General features: G+C 47.6%; 1 protein-coding gene across 1 annotated transcript in view; it reads right to left on the bottom strand.

Moving 5' to 3' along the window:
• Positions 1–15,275, bottom strand: part of SCARB2 (scavenger receptor class B member 2) — a 59,952-nt gene that overhangs the window by 34,851 nt on the left and 9,826 nt on the right. The window contains exon 2 of the mRNA XM_084883461.1: positions 4,032–4,189. Within this exon, the coding sequence (XP_084739587.1) occupies positions 4,032–4,189 (158 nt within the window). The remainder of the gene's footprint in view (positions 1–4,031; positions 4,190–15,275) is intronic.

The raw sequence follows: 15,275 nt of genomic DNA, 5'->3' as shown, positions 1-15,275 counted from the left end.
GCCACCTCACACCTGGAACAGCCTCCTCACACCTGGAACAGCCACCTCACACCTGGAACAGCCGCCTCACACCTGGAACAGCCACTCACACCTGGAACAGCTGCCTCACACCTGGAACAGCCTCCTCACACCTGGAACAGCCACTCACATCTGGAACAGCCGCCTCACACCTGGAAGAGCTCCCTCACACCTGGAACAGCTCCCTCACACCTGGAACAGCTCCCTCACACCGGGACCGCATTCCACAGATGCCCTCCAGGTGCCGGAGGGACCCCTAGAGGAGAGAGGAGGGGCCCCTGGGGTGGGCGTCCTGAGGAAGGTGCTGTGCAGGGACACAGTGGGGCTGGTTCTGGAAGGAGCAGGCTCCCCTGGTTGGGAGGCTGCAGGGGTTTCCAGGCGGGCAGCTCGGCAGAGGGCACAGGTTCCACCGGGCAGCGGAGGGTGAGGAAACGGTCCTGGGGAGGATGAGTAGTCTGCAGCGCAGGGCACGGCTGGGCTGACCAGAGAGAAGATGGAGAAGTGAAGTCACAGGTGGATGAGCAACCATGAAGCAAAGGCAGAGGCGGGAAGCAGGCCTCAGGGAGGCGCTGAGCGGCACAGGGTTTAACTTTCCGTTACCACTGCCTGGTCCACGAAGCGAGGACTGAACACGGAGCACTCAGAGCAGGTGCTGAGAAGAAGCGCAGTGGGCGGGGACGGGGTGGCCCACATTCGCTGGGGGTGGGCAAGAAGCATCTCCGCTCCTGAAGACGGAAATGGTCCTCCGCCCTGGCAGCGGCACCAGGACCCGCCTGGCCGGCGCCCGCAAGCCACTCAGGACAACCCTTTGGAGCTCACACGTACCTGGTCACCGCCTTTTGTGCAGGACAAGGGGGGTAGGGGGGGGTCTTTTTCTACTTTTCTTACCTCTGAGCGGGTCAAAGATTTTTTTTTTTTAGAAACTTATCTAAAGACGCTGTTTCTGTTTTGAGGAAGAAGTGGTATCCGAGAAGAGTGAGCCAGGTTTAAAAAATATTTTAATAATGGAAACAATGACCATAGAATTTCTAAACTTTCTATCATCTCTTTGATATCAAAAAAGAATGTATTCAGCGTGGCTCTGAGATGAGTAAAGGATCAAAGGACTAACGGTCAGAATTTGGAAGATTAAACAAAGTTCCTACCTTTGCTGAATTGCAAGGAGACAATTAAATCCTTAAGAAATTAAATGCAAAAAAAAAAAAAAAAAAAGTAGAGCTACAAGAAAATAGACTTGAACATCAAACCCTTGAAGGGAATAGGACTTTTTAAGCTCAGAAGTGATAGAAAAGTTCACACAGGAATGGATTGCACTATATGTAAAATTTAAACATAAAAAAGGCAAAGGATAGGAAAACAGTTGCCATGACTGTAACAAAGGGTAAATGTTGCGTGTCAGGTTTATGGAGTGGCACGGACAACCAGACTCCAAACGGGCACACGGGCAAAGGACAAGAACTCAGAGTGTGGAAACACCATCAGTTGGCAAACATGAGGAGAACATTCAATCCATGTGGTAATCGAAGAATGAAGTGAGAACTGGTCCACGTGTCCAAAAAGGGAACGGTTAAAAAGTTTTAACACTGCTCCTGCTACCTCTTGAATAGTATCACTATTAAAATATCCTATATAATAAAAGGTTAAAATGCAAATAGACCGAATGGTGGAACAACCGGACAACCGAACAAACGGTTGCTATGGCGTGCGCTGACCACCAGGGTGTGTGTGTGTGGAACGTGGCGGGTGTTGGCCATGGCAGGATGGTGGAGCAGGTGAGCTGGGCACCACACCAAGGTGGGGCACTGGCTGCTGTCACTGGGGCAAGCCTCTGGTGGTTACTGAAAATGCTTTGTTTATGCACACTGCGGTCCTGGCACTCACATCCACTGCCAGCTCAGGAGCTGCTGCTCACAACCACTGCCAGTGCCGACTCTGCTCACACCTGCAGCTGGCGCCGGAGCCACCACTCACACCCGCTGCCGGTGCCCAGCGCTGGTCCCAATCACTCGGCACCACCAGCAGATGCGAGGGGTGACTGCCGGCCCTGACCGCCCCTGAGGGCTTCTCCTCCTCCCCCTGCCCCTGAGGGGTGATCAGGGCAGCAGCCACCACTCACACATGCTGCTGGTGCCGGCCCCACTAGCTCCATGCTGTCAGTGGGTGCAAGTGGGGCCAGTGCCGTCAGCACATGGGAGCAGTGGCGGCAGGAGTGGGGGACAGGTAAAAACGGTGAAGTGGAAGAAGAGGTACAAAATTCCAGCTATACAATAAATAAGGCACAGGATGTAATGTACAGCATATAGGGAATATAGTCAATAATACTCTCATGACTTTGCACGGTGACAGATGGTAACTAGGCTTAGTATGATGAAAAGATCATAAGGTATATAAATGTCAAATCACTATGTTGTACACCTGAAACTAATTAATATTGTATGCCAACTATACTTGAATTAAAAAAAATTTTTTTTTAAACCCTTCACTATACACAGTTTCTGTAGGCATAAAAAACACACTAAAAATGCTTTTAAAAATAAAGATCTGTTCCCTGGCTGAGTGGCTCAGTTGGTTGGATCATCCTCCCATGGACCAGAAGGTTGTGGGTTTGATTCTGGTCAGGGCACATACCTAGGTTGCAGGTTTGATCCCCGATCAGGGTGTGTGCTGGAGCAACAGATCCATCTCTCTCTCTCTCTGTCTCTCTCTCTCTCTCTTAAACATCAATTAAAACATATCCTCAGGTGAGGATTTAAAAAAAGAAATAAAGATCTATTTTAAAAAAAATTGTTTTATATAACAACAGAGCTCATCTTTACAATTCTGTGCATTGAAATACACAGACTAAGATACCAATAATAGCAAACACCATTATGAGCTGGCACTAGTCTAAGCAGTTTGTAAATATTGACTCATTACCCCATGGAACCCTTACTACCCTGTGGTGGAGGCCCTCGATTTATCTCCACTTTATAGATAAGGAAACCCAGGCACAGAGAGCTGGTAAGTGGCAGAGGCCGGATCCCAAACAGGCAACTCAGAGATTGCCATCTGTGAATTCCGGCACTTGAGAATCCCACTGACTCATTCAGACTAAGTGAATCAGTCACAACCATTTATTGTGCAATGGGTTACGACAGAATCGTGAGGAATTTTTACCATTTTGCAGAAGAAGAGCTTGCCGTCTGCTTCCCTCTACTATTTTGTTTTAAAACTTGTTAAGGAGGAACTTTATAGGAAAGTTTACTGTGGGTGGGTAAAGGAGAGCTACTGCCTTGTGGAAGAAGGAATACTGCAGTAGGAAAAACGCTCTGACCTAAGGCCTCCCTCTACTAACTTTCGGGGGGCGGGGAGGGGGAATTAAAGCCCAGCCGGTGTGGTTCAGTGGTTGAGTGTAGACCCGTGAACCAGGAGATCACGATTTGATTCCCAGTCAGGGCCTGTGCCCAGGTTGTGAGCCTGATCCCATTGTGGGGCATGCAGGAGGCAGATGATCAATGATTCGCTCTCATCACTGATGTTCCTATCTCTCTCCCCCTCTCCCTTCCTCTCTGAAATCAATAAAACATATATTCAAACAAACAGAAAACCACTATTAAAGCAATTCTCCTAATCTCTAACCCGCACTGCCATTGTTGCCTCCTGGACCCAGGAGGGCGGAGGAGGGGTAAGTGAGAGACTAGTGGGCTTTTCTGCAGAACACCACAGTTTAGGAACTGGTCTCTGAGCGGGGGAGGGAAATAGGGGGAGGCCCCGGGAGTCACCAAAGAGAATCACAGGGTGACCTTAAAGGATGGGGGTGAGGAGGAGCACTGCTCAGCAACTTCTGCTGCCAACCCAGGAAGCAGCAGCTGCATTTAAACACAGCCGGCTGGGCTGGGACGGCTCCAGGCCACAAGGCCGTCTCACACAGATGGGGTCAAAGCAGGTGCTCCCGCACCGCAGAAAGCCGAGGACTGGGCCCTGGTGGGGGTGCTCCGAGGTGCCAGTCCAGCAGGGAGGCGGCCAGGACTCACCTGTAGGTGTATGGCCCCACTTCTTCCAACCGAGGGATCTCCCCTCCGAGGATCTCCTCGGGATTGGTGACATTGAAGAAATAGAACTGGCTGTACACAGGCAGCGGGGGCTGCTTCCAGGAGTCGAAGGTCTCAGAGCCATTCCTCAGCACAATGGTCTAGGAGAGAAACCCGGGAGGACATTTACAAAGAGCTGGCTTTGAACACAGAGGCAGGGCGAGGGACCCCTCCGGGCTTGCTTATTTTGTCCCCACAGGCAATCAATGGCAGGCCCTTGAGAGCAGGGCCACGCCTTGTGCCGATAGGAAGCCCAAAGCTCTGCTAACGCATAAAAGGTCTTCAAAAACGTTTGTGGGAAAGGATGCTGGAGCCGTAGCTCCTAGATGTGTTCCTAAGTCCATAGTTTTATTTTCAACAACCACAACAGCTCATTTGTAATTGAACTAGAGGCCTGGTGCAAGGGACTCGGCCCTCACAGCCCAGGCTTCATCCGTCTGGAAGGTCACTCGGCTGTCTGGTCTAATTAGCATATTATACTTTTATTATTATAGATTAGTCATCAAAGATATTTACACGATAACCAATTTTACACATTGGGAATGGGATGAAAACGTATGAATTGCAACACACACAACAATATGAAGTGGCATAAAACAAAACTGAAGTGGACAGACAAGCAATTTCTCTTTAATTAATTAGCATTAGCTTAAACGTTATTAAAGAAAGTACCCAAAAAGTCCTATTGGCTTGGTTACAAAGATTCCCCTGGTCCTGCAGCTGCTGTGGAAGGCAGGCCATTCGGAGAAGCCCCGAGTACCCCCAACTCCCCCCACGAAAGACAAGAACAGGGAGACAGACCCAAGAAGGCTAACTGTGGTCCTTCCATTTGAGGGAGAACCACATGCATCCCAACATCACCACCAGGGTCTTTAAAATATATTTTTACTGATTTTATAGAGAGAGGAAGGGAAAGGGAGAGAGAGATAGAAACATTGACGAGAGAGAAACATCGATCGGCTGCCTCCTGCACGCCCCCTACTGGGGATGGAGCCCATACTGCAGCCATGTGCCCTGACCAGGAATCAAACGGGCGACCTCTTGGGTTGACCCTCAACCACTGAGCCACACAGGGTGGGCACCACCAGGGCCTTTCAATCCCCAACAAACCCATCACACGGAGATGCTTACCCTGCTTTAAAGATGAGGAAGCTGAGCTTTCGAGGTTAAGTGGCTGGGGTATTTTTTTTTTCTACAATCCTTCTTTCATTTTCTACTCTTACCATGTGTTATAAGCTGAACTGTATCCCCCCAAAATGTACATTAAAGTCCTAACCTCACAATGAGACTATATTTGGAAGTAGAGTTTTTAAAGAGAAAAGTACAGTTAAATGAGCTCAGGTCTATAATCCAATATGACCAATGTCCCATTAGAATGAGAGGATATTAGAACCAATAAAAACAAAGGAAGAGGACAGCTGCCTACAAGCCAAAGACAGAGAGGCCCCAGAAGAGATCAACCTCACTCACACCTTGGCCTTAGACGATTGGCTTCCAGAATTATGACACAACGAATTCCTGCTATTTAAGCTCCCAGGCTGTGGTATTTATTTATTTTTTATTTTTTATTTTTTTCACCGCCCTAGCAGACCCAAGCTTATTCACCACGCCCTCCTCCTCCCAAGAGAGGAGTATTCTTTTCACCTTCCTGACTTGAGGCTTGGCCAAGTGACTTGATCTGATTAACAGAATGAGGGTGAGATGGCAATGCCTCGCTGCTAAGCCACGGTCTTCAGAGGCACGGCAGGAAGAGCCTGCCCCCCGTAGCAGCTGATCCCCCAGCCAAGGCCCTAACAGGGTGCTGTGTGCACCAGACATGGAGCCTGAACTCCAGCCTCGCTCAGTGGAGCCAGGCCGGCTCCCAGGGCAGCCCTCCTGCACACCAGAGTTCAGGATAAATGTCTCTGCTACAAGCCACGGAGGGTGGAGGGCTGTTCTCCAGTATGGCACCAGCAGCCTGACCAACACCACACCCGAGGGGAACAGACAGAAGCCTAGGAGCTAGCAGTCCTAACAGTCCTCAACTTGTTAATGCAGGAAAGCTACCTTTTCACGGTAGAAATTATTGACACACACAAGAAAGTAAACAAATCAAAATGTAAACAGTGATCAATTCTGTGTCATCAACTCTAGGTCATTGCTATTTTCTCCTGGATGCGATTTTGTATTTTCCGAACTTGTATTCTGAATAAAAGAATTAGCCTTGAACCGTTTGGCTCAGTGGATAGAGCATCAGCTTGCGGACTGAAGGGGCTCAGGTTCAACTGCAGTCAAGGACATGTACCTTGGTTGCAGGCACATCCCCATTAGGGGGTGTGCCGGAAGCAGCTGATTGATGATTCTCTCTCATTGATGTTTCTAACTCTCTATCCCTCTCCCTTCCTCTCTGTAAAAACCAATAAAAAAATATAATTTTTAAAAGAATTAACTGTGGGGGGCTGTTTCTCTGTTTTCCGTGATCCACACAGAAAACGACAGGTTCCTGAGTAGAGGATTAAGAAATTAAAGGGGAAAAAAAGACCAAGAGGCAGAAATAGATTCAAACTGGGACCCGGGTGGAGGGCTGCCACTAAGATGGAGAGACAGTCAACCCCCACCACAAATAACACCGCATTTATAGATTTCCAGAGGGGGGTTTAAGGTCAAAGAAGTCTTGGGTGTGCCCAGGTCCTATTCATTCCCCCATTCCTGGGATTTAGCATATCAAGACCTGGGTAAGTCAAGGTCCTATTTGTTCCTCATTCCAAGCACATGGATAAAGATAACAGTCTCAACATTTTGGGAGGCTGTTTTCTGGGGACAGCCGTGCCAGTCACCTCGGACTCAGCTGACATTCATTTAAAGGTCATCCATGTGCATTCCCAAGGGGCCCTCTACAATTAACATTGAGAAAAAGTTTAAAAAGAAAATCAAAAGAGGACAACGGGCTCTACCAATACAGACGATGCAAGGCCCCTGGTGAAACAGTGGCTTCCACGAGAAGCTTCCTTGATGCCACCTGTCATTCGCCTGGCAGTGAGGACTTGAGGGACAGCAAACAAAGGGCCAGGCTTCAAAGCGTGTTGGAAACCACCGGCTACAATGCGCTGAGACAGCACAAAACAGGATGTCACATGTCAGCGGACCAGGCCTGCAATTTAATGGAAACAAGGCCCCGAGGAGTAATAATAACACGGCTTTCTTATGAAATAGAAAATATCCCAAGAATCTCTGCAGGGGAAAACAAAGGGGCCCTGGAATCAATGAACGTAGGGAACCCAAGCCTGTCAAAGCAAAGCTGGGCATCTGCAGGGCTGGGAGGGGCTTCAGCGGTCAGAGAGCAGTGGGGAAGGCTGGTGGTTTGGCATCAGTTCAGAATGTCTGCTCATCAGCTTTCTATCCAAACAGCACATTATTAAAGTATTCCTGGCCTTTCCTCTCAGAACTGATTTCCTGACTTGAGCTCAGATGGATGAGACAAAACTTCAACACAAACCGTGAAACCCCTTCCTGCCAACCTCGAATCCAGCTAGGTCTCTCTTCTCGGAAAGGCCCTCCCTGTCCATCACTGTCCCCGCGACTCCTGGATCTCTCCCTGCCCCGGTCATCCAGAGCCTAACCAGTCATATGAGGCAGTTCTTAAAAAGAGCTTCGTGGCCTCTCAGCTTATTTCCTAAACAAGAGGAGGCGTGAGGGAGCGGGTCAAGTTGAGAGTGAGGGACTAGGACTGGGGAAGCCCCCAGGCTGCTGGGATGCCATTCAGAGGCCCTGGGCCTCCGAGGGAGAGGGACTGACTCAGTATCAGAGCTTGGCAGGGAACGCAGTACTGCTCTTCTCCACTCGCCTACCCTACCTCATGCCATTGGAATAAAGCGGTGTGAACATTTCACACACTGTCGTTATACAAGTTACACCGTAGACTTTCTCCGCCATTAGATATACATGGAGGACGAAGAAACAGCTCAGTAACATGCATTTAACCCTCCTAAAACAAACATGTTAACGATGAGAAAGATAACATGTAAATAATGATTTGTCTCCTAGAGGAGTTTGAAGACCCATAGATATTTTAAAAGTTGTCTGATTTCATTAAAATAAGGACCTCTTTTTCTTGCCCATAAATGTTCAGAAAAGGGGAGGGCAATGATTTTTTCTCCTTCATGAATCCCTTCAACTGGATGAATCCTTTCGACCCTGTAATATATGCATAGGACTTGCTTCGGAAAAAAGGGGTCAAACAGTCCTGGCCAGGTGGTTTGGTTGTAGGGTTGTCCTATACCAAAAGTTTGGGGGTTCAATTCCCATTCAGAGCACATACGTAGGTTGCGGTTTGATCCCCGCTTGGGGTGCATATAGGTGACAACTGATCAGTGTTTCTTGCTCTCTCTTTCCCTCTCTCTAAGAATCAATAAAAGCATATCCTTAGGTGAGCATTAAAAAAAAGTGGTCAAACAAAAAATTATCTAAAAATATAAGTTAATAGTAATCAACATGAAGCAGGTGATATTAGCAATCAAGAGTGAAAAGGAGCGTATAGGTACTCAATATGGTTATATATTAGGTTCACTGTCGGCTTCTCAAAACAGAAGGTAATGACCTACAAACAGCTGTGATTTTCCTTTGATCCTCCCCACAGTGTCTAAAACAACGCAGTTCCTGAAGAAAAATCTGTTCAATCAACAGAATCTAGCCCTAGAACACGAGCACACCAGCTTCCATCGACTTTGCTTAGAAGATGCTGGGAGAGAAGATCTTGATATAGTCATTAAGAGGAGAGCAGCAGAAAACCACAGATGGCCAAAGGCAGAGCCACGGGGCCAGGCCGTGTAACAGCAGCTGGATAGCCACACACCCAAGGAGCCTTTCCAGTGCCCAGAGGAAGTGGCTGCTCGCTGACCAGCCTCGTCACACTCAGGTAAGGAGAAAGCAATAGCTTCAGTTGAAGCCCTGAAACTTGTAGCTCTAACACCTATCTGTGCATCTTATCAGTAATCCAGCACCCTCAAGAGCTGAGTGCAGCCAGTTCCTTTTGTGGGTGGAAAGAAAAATCTGTGTCCCCCTGTGACCCCGTTTACTAACAGCTGCTTAAAGCAGTGCGATCCCCATGGTTTTCTTGCCAAGTGCAGAACTAGGCATGCACATCTGTGTGTGTGTGCAAGGCATGTAGGGGATACCAGCAACGTCGATACGGTTTCTGTGTTCCAGGAACTGACCCTCTAGTTATGGGAATATTGAGACCCACACATCAACATAAAGCAGCACGTGATAAATGGCCAAGGACGGTGTGGTCTTGCTAGTGTTCACACAATGGATTCTATGAACCGAGATGAAGAACGGTGATGCTTAAAGTGACCGGGAAGAATGAGTAAACATTTGGCAAGGAGAAGGAGGTCACAGGGGTGGGTGCCTGAGAGACCAGGGTTGATTTAACTGTCCTGTCTGGTTGGACAGAGTGAGCCCTTTCTCCCTGCCTGCTCCATGTCCATCTGTCTTTCCTGGAGCCCTCTGCTTAGTCAGAAAGACAGTGGCTGCGAAGAATGAGAGAATAAAAGATAGAGAGATGGGACAGGATTAGGTGTGACTGAGTGTGGGTTTTCTAGTGAGCAGGGAGATTCGTTCGGAGAAGGAGGCTGAGGCCACAGGAGTCTAGACTTTGATATACAATGGGGGGCCATGGAAGGTTTTTGAGCTGCAGAATATTACCAAGAGCCAGGCTCTGTGCTGTCACTTTATCTCATCCAATCCCCCTGATGTTCTACAAGGTGAAAATCATCTCCCCAGTTTTACTCTTTAGGCCAAAGCTCAGCACAGTTAGGAGAATGCCTGAAGTTCGCTAGTAGGGGTGGGGCCAGCCTCCTTCCCCAGGACTCTCTGCAAATCTGTGCTCCTGGCAAAGGTGAAAGTCATCGAGCCACTTGCTCCAGCAGAAGAGCAGTGGCTCAGAAGGCCCTCCCCACAAACTTAGATAAGATTCACAGATGTCCCCCTTTTTTTAATCTAAGACAAGGACAGACAACTCCAGACTCCTATTCTTTTTTTAAATACATACATATATATATATATATATATATATATATATATATATATATATATATATATATAATAAAATATATATATATTTTATTGATTTCAGAGAGAGGAAGAGGGAGAGAGAGATAGAAACATCAATGATGAGACAGAATCATTGACTGGCTGCCTCTTGCACATGCCGCCCCTGGGGACCAAGCCCACTACCCGGGCATGTGCCCTGACTAGAAATGGAACCATGACCTCCTGGTTCATAGGTCGATGCTCAACCACTGAGCCACGCTGGCCGGGCCAGAATCCCATTCTTTGCTTCAGAATTCATCAGCTGAACCGCTTGTTCCCACCAATCAATGAGAACAAAATATTTGTCAACGTACAGCATGGTGACCAGTTAACAATAATGTACTGTATACGTGAAAGTTGCTCAGAGAATGTCACAACACCACACTCACATGCTCTGAGGTGATGGAGGTGGTAACTCGCTTGACTGTGATCATTTCACAATGCATATGCGTATCAAACTTCGCGGCGTACATCTTAAACACACACAATTTTTATTTGTCAACCATACTTCAATAAAGCTGGAGGGGATGGGGGTGGGAAATGCTAGTTAGCCAAACGTTGGTTCAGTTTCTCTCCTTCCCAGACCTGCTTACTCCTCCGTATGAAAGAGAAGCCCTGGAGGCTCCCGCAGATCGCACAGCCCGAGGATCTCCCTGTTGTAATCTCCCCTTCCTGTTGCCATGTCCTTTCTCCTCTGCAGTAATCCTGTCCCACAGTCTCTCCTTGCCCAAGTCAGGTTTGTTTTTATTGGACACCCCTGTCGACTGTGCAACTTGAACTGACACAGCAGGAGGTGATCTGGAAGGTTACTCCAGCACAGTGGACCAGAGGCTTGACTAGGATCATTGTCCAGACGGACAGAGGTCTCGGGTGCTTATCCCTGGCCACTGGCAAAGGCTCCGTAAACAGGGACTGCGATTTCGACGACTGCCGTCTTCACGTTGGGGGTGACGGGGGGTCTAGGGCTTGGTTTGAACTAAAAAAGGAATCTTGTCACTCTCATGAGTTTGCTCAAATGGAGGCAACCCAGCAAATGCTAAACAATAAAAGAGAAAAACATACAGAGAGTCTTTAGTCATGATCCTCTCTTCCAGCCCTGTATATAATTCAGGAAACAACAAGGATTTATAGCATTAAGTTAGAAATCACCAAAATGTTGAACAGGAAAAGAATGACTTAGCAAATCATGGTAATTCACAGGTTGGAGTAGAAAGCAACCATTAAAATTATAAGTGCTATAAAGAAACAAGAAACATGCTTATGATCTAGGTTAAATGGGAAAAGCAGACAATGTAAAGTATGTGTATATGTGGACCAGATTGGCAGATAAAATCCAAATTTGAGCCTGGCGGCATGGCTGGGTGGAGCATTTGACCTCTGAACCAGGAGGTCACAACTGGATTCCAGGTTAGGGTACATGCTGGAGTTGTGGGCTGGATCCCCAGTAGGGGGTGTGCAGGAGTTAGCCAATCAATGATTCTCTCTCGTTACTGATGCTTTGTCTCTCTCTCTTCTTTCCTCTCTGAAATCAATTATATATATATTTTAAACACAGGCCTGAAAACAGGGGGGTGAAATGTAGATAATTTAAGAATTTCAGTCTTTCAGTCACCCTTAAATCTCGAAGCTTCCATACTAACTCTAATAGCACTTAGCTCCGTGGAATAGGATTATGAGAAGTCTTTCATTATGTCTGTTAAGTTTCTTCGCATTGTTTGAATTTTTTATGACAGAAATAAATAACTTCTATAAGCAGGAAAAAATAATTGTTCCATTATGACTTTTTTTTTTTTCTTTAAAGGGAAAATCTAGAACAGAAACTCAGATTCTAGAAAACATTATTCATAGCCCCTAAGGGAAAGGAGTGGATACAAAGAGAACCACTTCTAGGCTTTCTTTCCCTCTGTTCTTGCAAAACAAAAGCGAGGCTCAGGCCTCTGCAGCTGTGGCCAGCTCTCCCACAAAAGCCACAAAAGCCCCACCCCCAGCAGAGCGCCTCACAGTATTTCTTTTCTCATTATTGTCAGGAGGATGGATTTTGCATTCTGGATTCCTCGCTAGCTTTTCCTGACATGCATCGCAATGTGTGGAGAGCTCTAGAGTGAGAAAGGATTGGCCATCTCATTTATTAGTGCAATAAAATCACCTCTGAATTATAAACCCTGGGAGAGCCAGGAAGGGAATGAACGGACAGTTAACTGCCGGAGTTCACCTTGCCTGGTTTGTCTCCAGCTCTTAGGCAACCAGAAGTCCAAAGACAAAGAGGAGAGTTTCCAGGAAGAAGGAGGGCAAAATCCTTCCCAGCAGGGAGGGTAAAACTGGCTGGGCTTTTTGTGTTTGTCTTTTGTTTTCCATTGATTTCCAGGGAGAGTGGAAGGGAGGGCAAGTAAAGGGGGGGTGGGGGAGGGGGGAGAGGGAAAAGAGAGGACAAGAGAAACATCAATGTGAAAGAGGCACATCGATTGGTGGCAGGAGATTGAACCTGCAACCCAGGTACCTGCCCTTGACCTGAATCAAACTCTCGACTTTTCAGTGTGCAGGCCAACCTCTAACCACTGAGCCAGGCCGGCCAGGGCGAAACTGCCCTTTGTTCTAACCGGCTGACTTGGATTCCTCCAAGTTGACTCAGGAAGTTTTGGGATAGAAACAAACCTTAAGTAGACTTGAGTCCTTCACTTAAAAAAAAAAAAAAAAAAAAAAAAAAGCAAATGAAAAGTAATGAAAACGGAGCCTTGGCAGTTTGCCAGAGTCACACTGATAGCAGATGTCCTTTCAACCCAGGCGTGCCCTCGCTGCTGTCTCCACCCCATCCCAGTCCTTTCCCGGCCACTCTACACGAGTCAATGCCCACACACGTCTCACACCACCTTCCAGACATTAGTCAAGGAACCCTCTGTAAATCTTACAGGAGATCATGGTGTGTGTGTGTGTGTGTGTGTGTGTGTGTGTGTAGGAAATGTGTGTGTAGGAGAACAGAGGGAAGCTCATACGTAAATACAGCTGCCAACATTTCTAAGACGGTTGCTTCTTTATTTTTCTCTTCCACCTGCGGTTTAGCTCAGAGCATGACAAGTGTCATTCCTACTGTGGCCACCCACTGCTTACTGGGAGTCTCCAGGAGTCAGGTGCTGGCTAGAGCGTCATAAAGCCCCAAGCTCAGAGCCTGCAAGGTCCCGTTTTACAGACAAGGAAACAGTAGCACTGGTTCCCAAGCTCACAGAGCCGGTAAGGCATGCCGAGTCTGACCCAGTCCAGGTCTGTGGGTTTGCAAAGCTCATGTTCAGCCTCTCCAGCAGCTGCGAGCCCACCACACCCACAGAGTAGAGCTGCCAGACGTTGCTAATAAAAATACGGGATGCCCAAGTTTCCCCCAAACACCGCGTAGGCTATGTCAAACGTGCTTCCACTCTTAGGAGATGCGTGCTGAAGGGCTTGGGGGCAGAGTGTCATAATGTCTGCATTTGCTTTCAAACCATTCAAAGGAAAAGTCTATATCAGAGAGAGAGATGAAGTAAACATGGTGGATGTTAACAACTGATAAATCCAAGTGAATCAAAACATGGCATGAGATGTAGTCACTACAATAGCATTCATTGTTTATCTGAAATTCAAATGTAACTGGGCATCGTGTATTTTACCTGGCAGCCCTACCCCAGAGAGAGGTGAGGGGGCGTCAGCCCTTCCACCCAGAGGAAAAGAAACCAGGGCAGCGGTGAGGCCATGGTGAGCTCCCTGCTGGAACTCACCCGAGGAGGTGACAAAGGAAGACTGAGCTCTGGAGTTACCAGGTGGCTGCTCTGCCCAGACAGCACCCCAGAATCCTGCCACGAGACGGTCCAGAAAAGGGCTGCATTTGGACCCTGAATGTCTCGTTTCTGCCCCCAGATCCTGAAGGCTTTCAATTGTACACTCCCAGGGGCTGGCTCTGCAAAGGAAGGATTCAGAAACCTAACCCCCAGCCCGGGAATGACAGAAGTCATTCATTCGTCAGGGTACAAGGAGCCAGTTCCCCTGGTCCACAGGAGCCCTCTGCTCAGGCAGAACATAAAGCCGGGGCTTGAAAACAGCGGATCTTCCTCACTGAGGATTGGACTGCAGTGGGACAGCCACCAGACAAAGCCTGGCATTGGCTGGGTTTTGAGTTGTGCTAAATTCAAAATCAACGTAAGGTCCTAAATCAGGTTTACGACGTGATTTTAGATATTGCTTATTAATATGAGCCAAGCAGAACAAGATGGATTTCTCCAGGCATAATACTGTGGGCACAACCACCAAAAGACATACTGAAAAGATCAGTTATGTGGTGAACCTTCAGTGTCAACAGCCAAAACAATCTTTTGGACTGAAAAGCTTCCTTTTCAGTGAATTAGCCAATACGTATATATTTCTATATGCCCAACGGGCATAGGCCGTGTTCTCAAGAGGAAATTTAGCTAAGGACACAAAACGGACATGCGTGTTACATGTCCAGCCATGTGCTAGGCCCAGTAATTCAGCCCAAAGGCTTATACCTGAAGTTATTCAGATCATTTCAATTGTGTGAATTCACTATAACAGTGGTCAGCAAACTCATTAGTCAACAGAGCCAAATATCAACAGTACAACGACTGAGATTTCTTTGGAGAGCCAAATTTTTAAACTTAAACTTCTTCTAACGCCACTTCTTCAAAATAGACTGGCCCAGGCCGTGGTATTTTGTGGAAGAGCCACACTCAAGGGGCCAACAGTTTGCGGACCATGGCATTATAAGATCCCCATCTCACAGGCTTTCCAAAGTCAATGGGATAAAAATGGACTCATGATTTTCTCCCCTAATCAATACTGATTTTACCTCCTTCTCTTCTCCATTCTCTTCCTGTGCCCCCTGCATATCAGCTTGTCCTATGGCAACACAAGTGGGTAGTCTCCTAACAAGTCTCCTCCTCTCCAGGCTTGTTTCTTTCAAATCCATTATCTATCTCAGCCTCTAAAGCACATGTGTCAAACACAAGGCCCGCGGGCCAAATCCAGCCCGCCAGGCCTTGCAATGTGGCCCGCACCGCGCTGTCATCACTGCACTCCGCTGTCAATTTATGACATTGTCAGTTTATGACTGTTCAGTAAACCATTTGGCCCGCG

This window comes from Pipistrellus hanaki (assembly GCF_964339955.1).
Source record: "Pipistrellus hanaki genome assembly, chromosome: 1".
NCBI lineage: Eukaryota > Metazoa > Chordata > Mammalia > Chiroptera > Vespertilionidae > Pipistrellus > Pipistrellus hanaki.
Note: the sequence above shows the minus strand (reverse complement) of the source record. Positions and strands in the feature narration are given on the sequence as shown.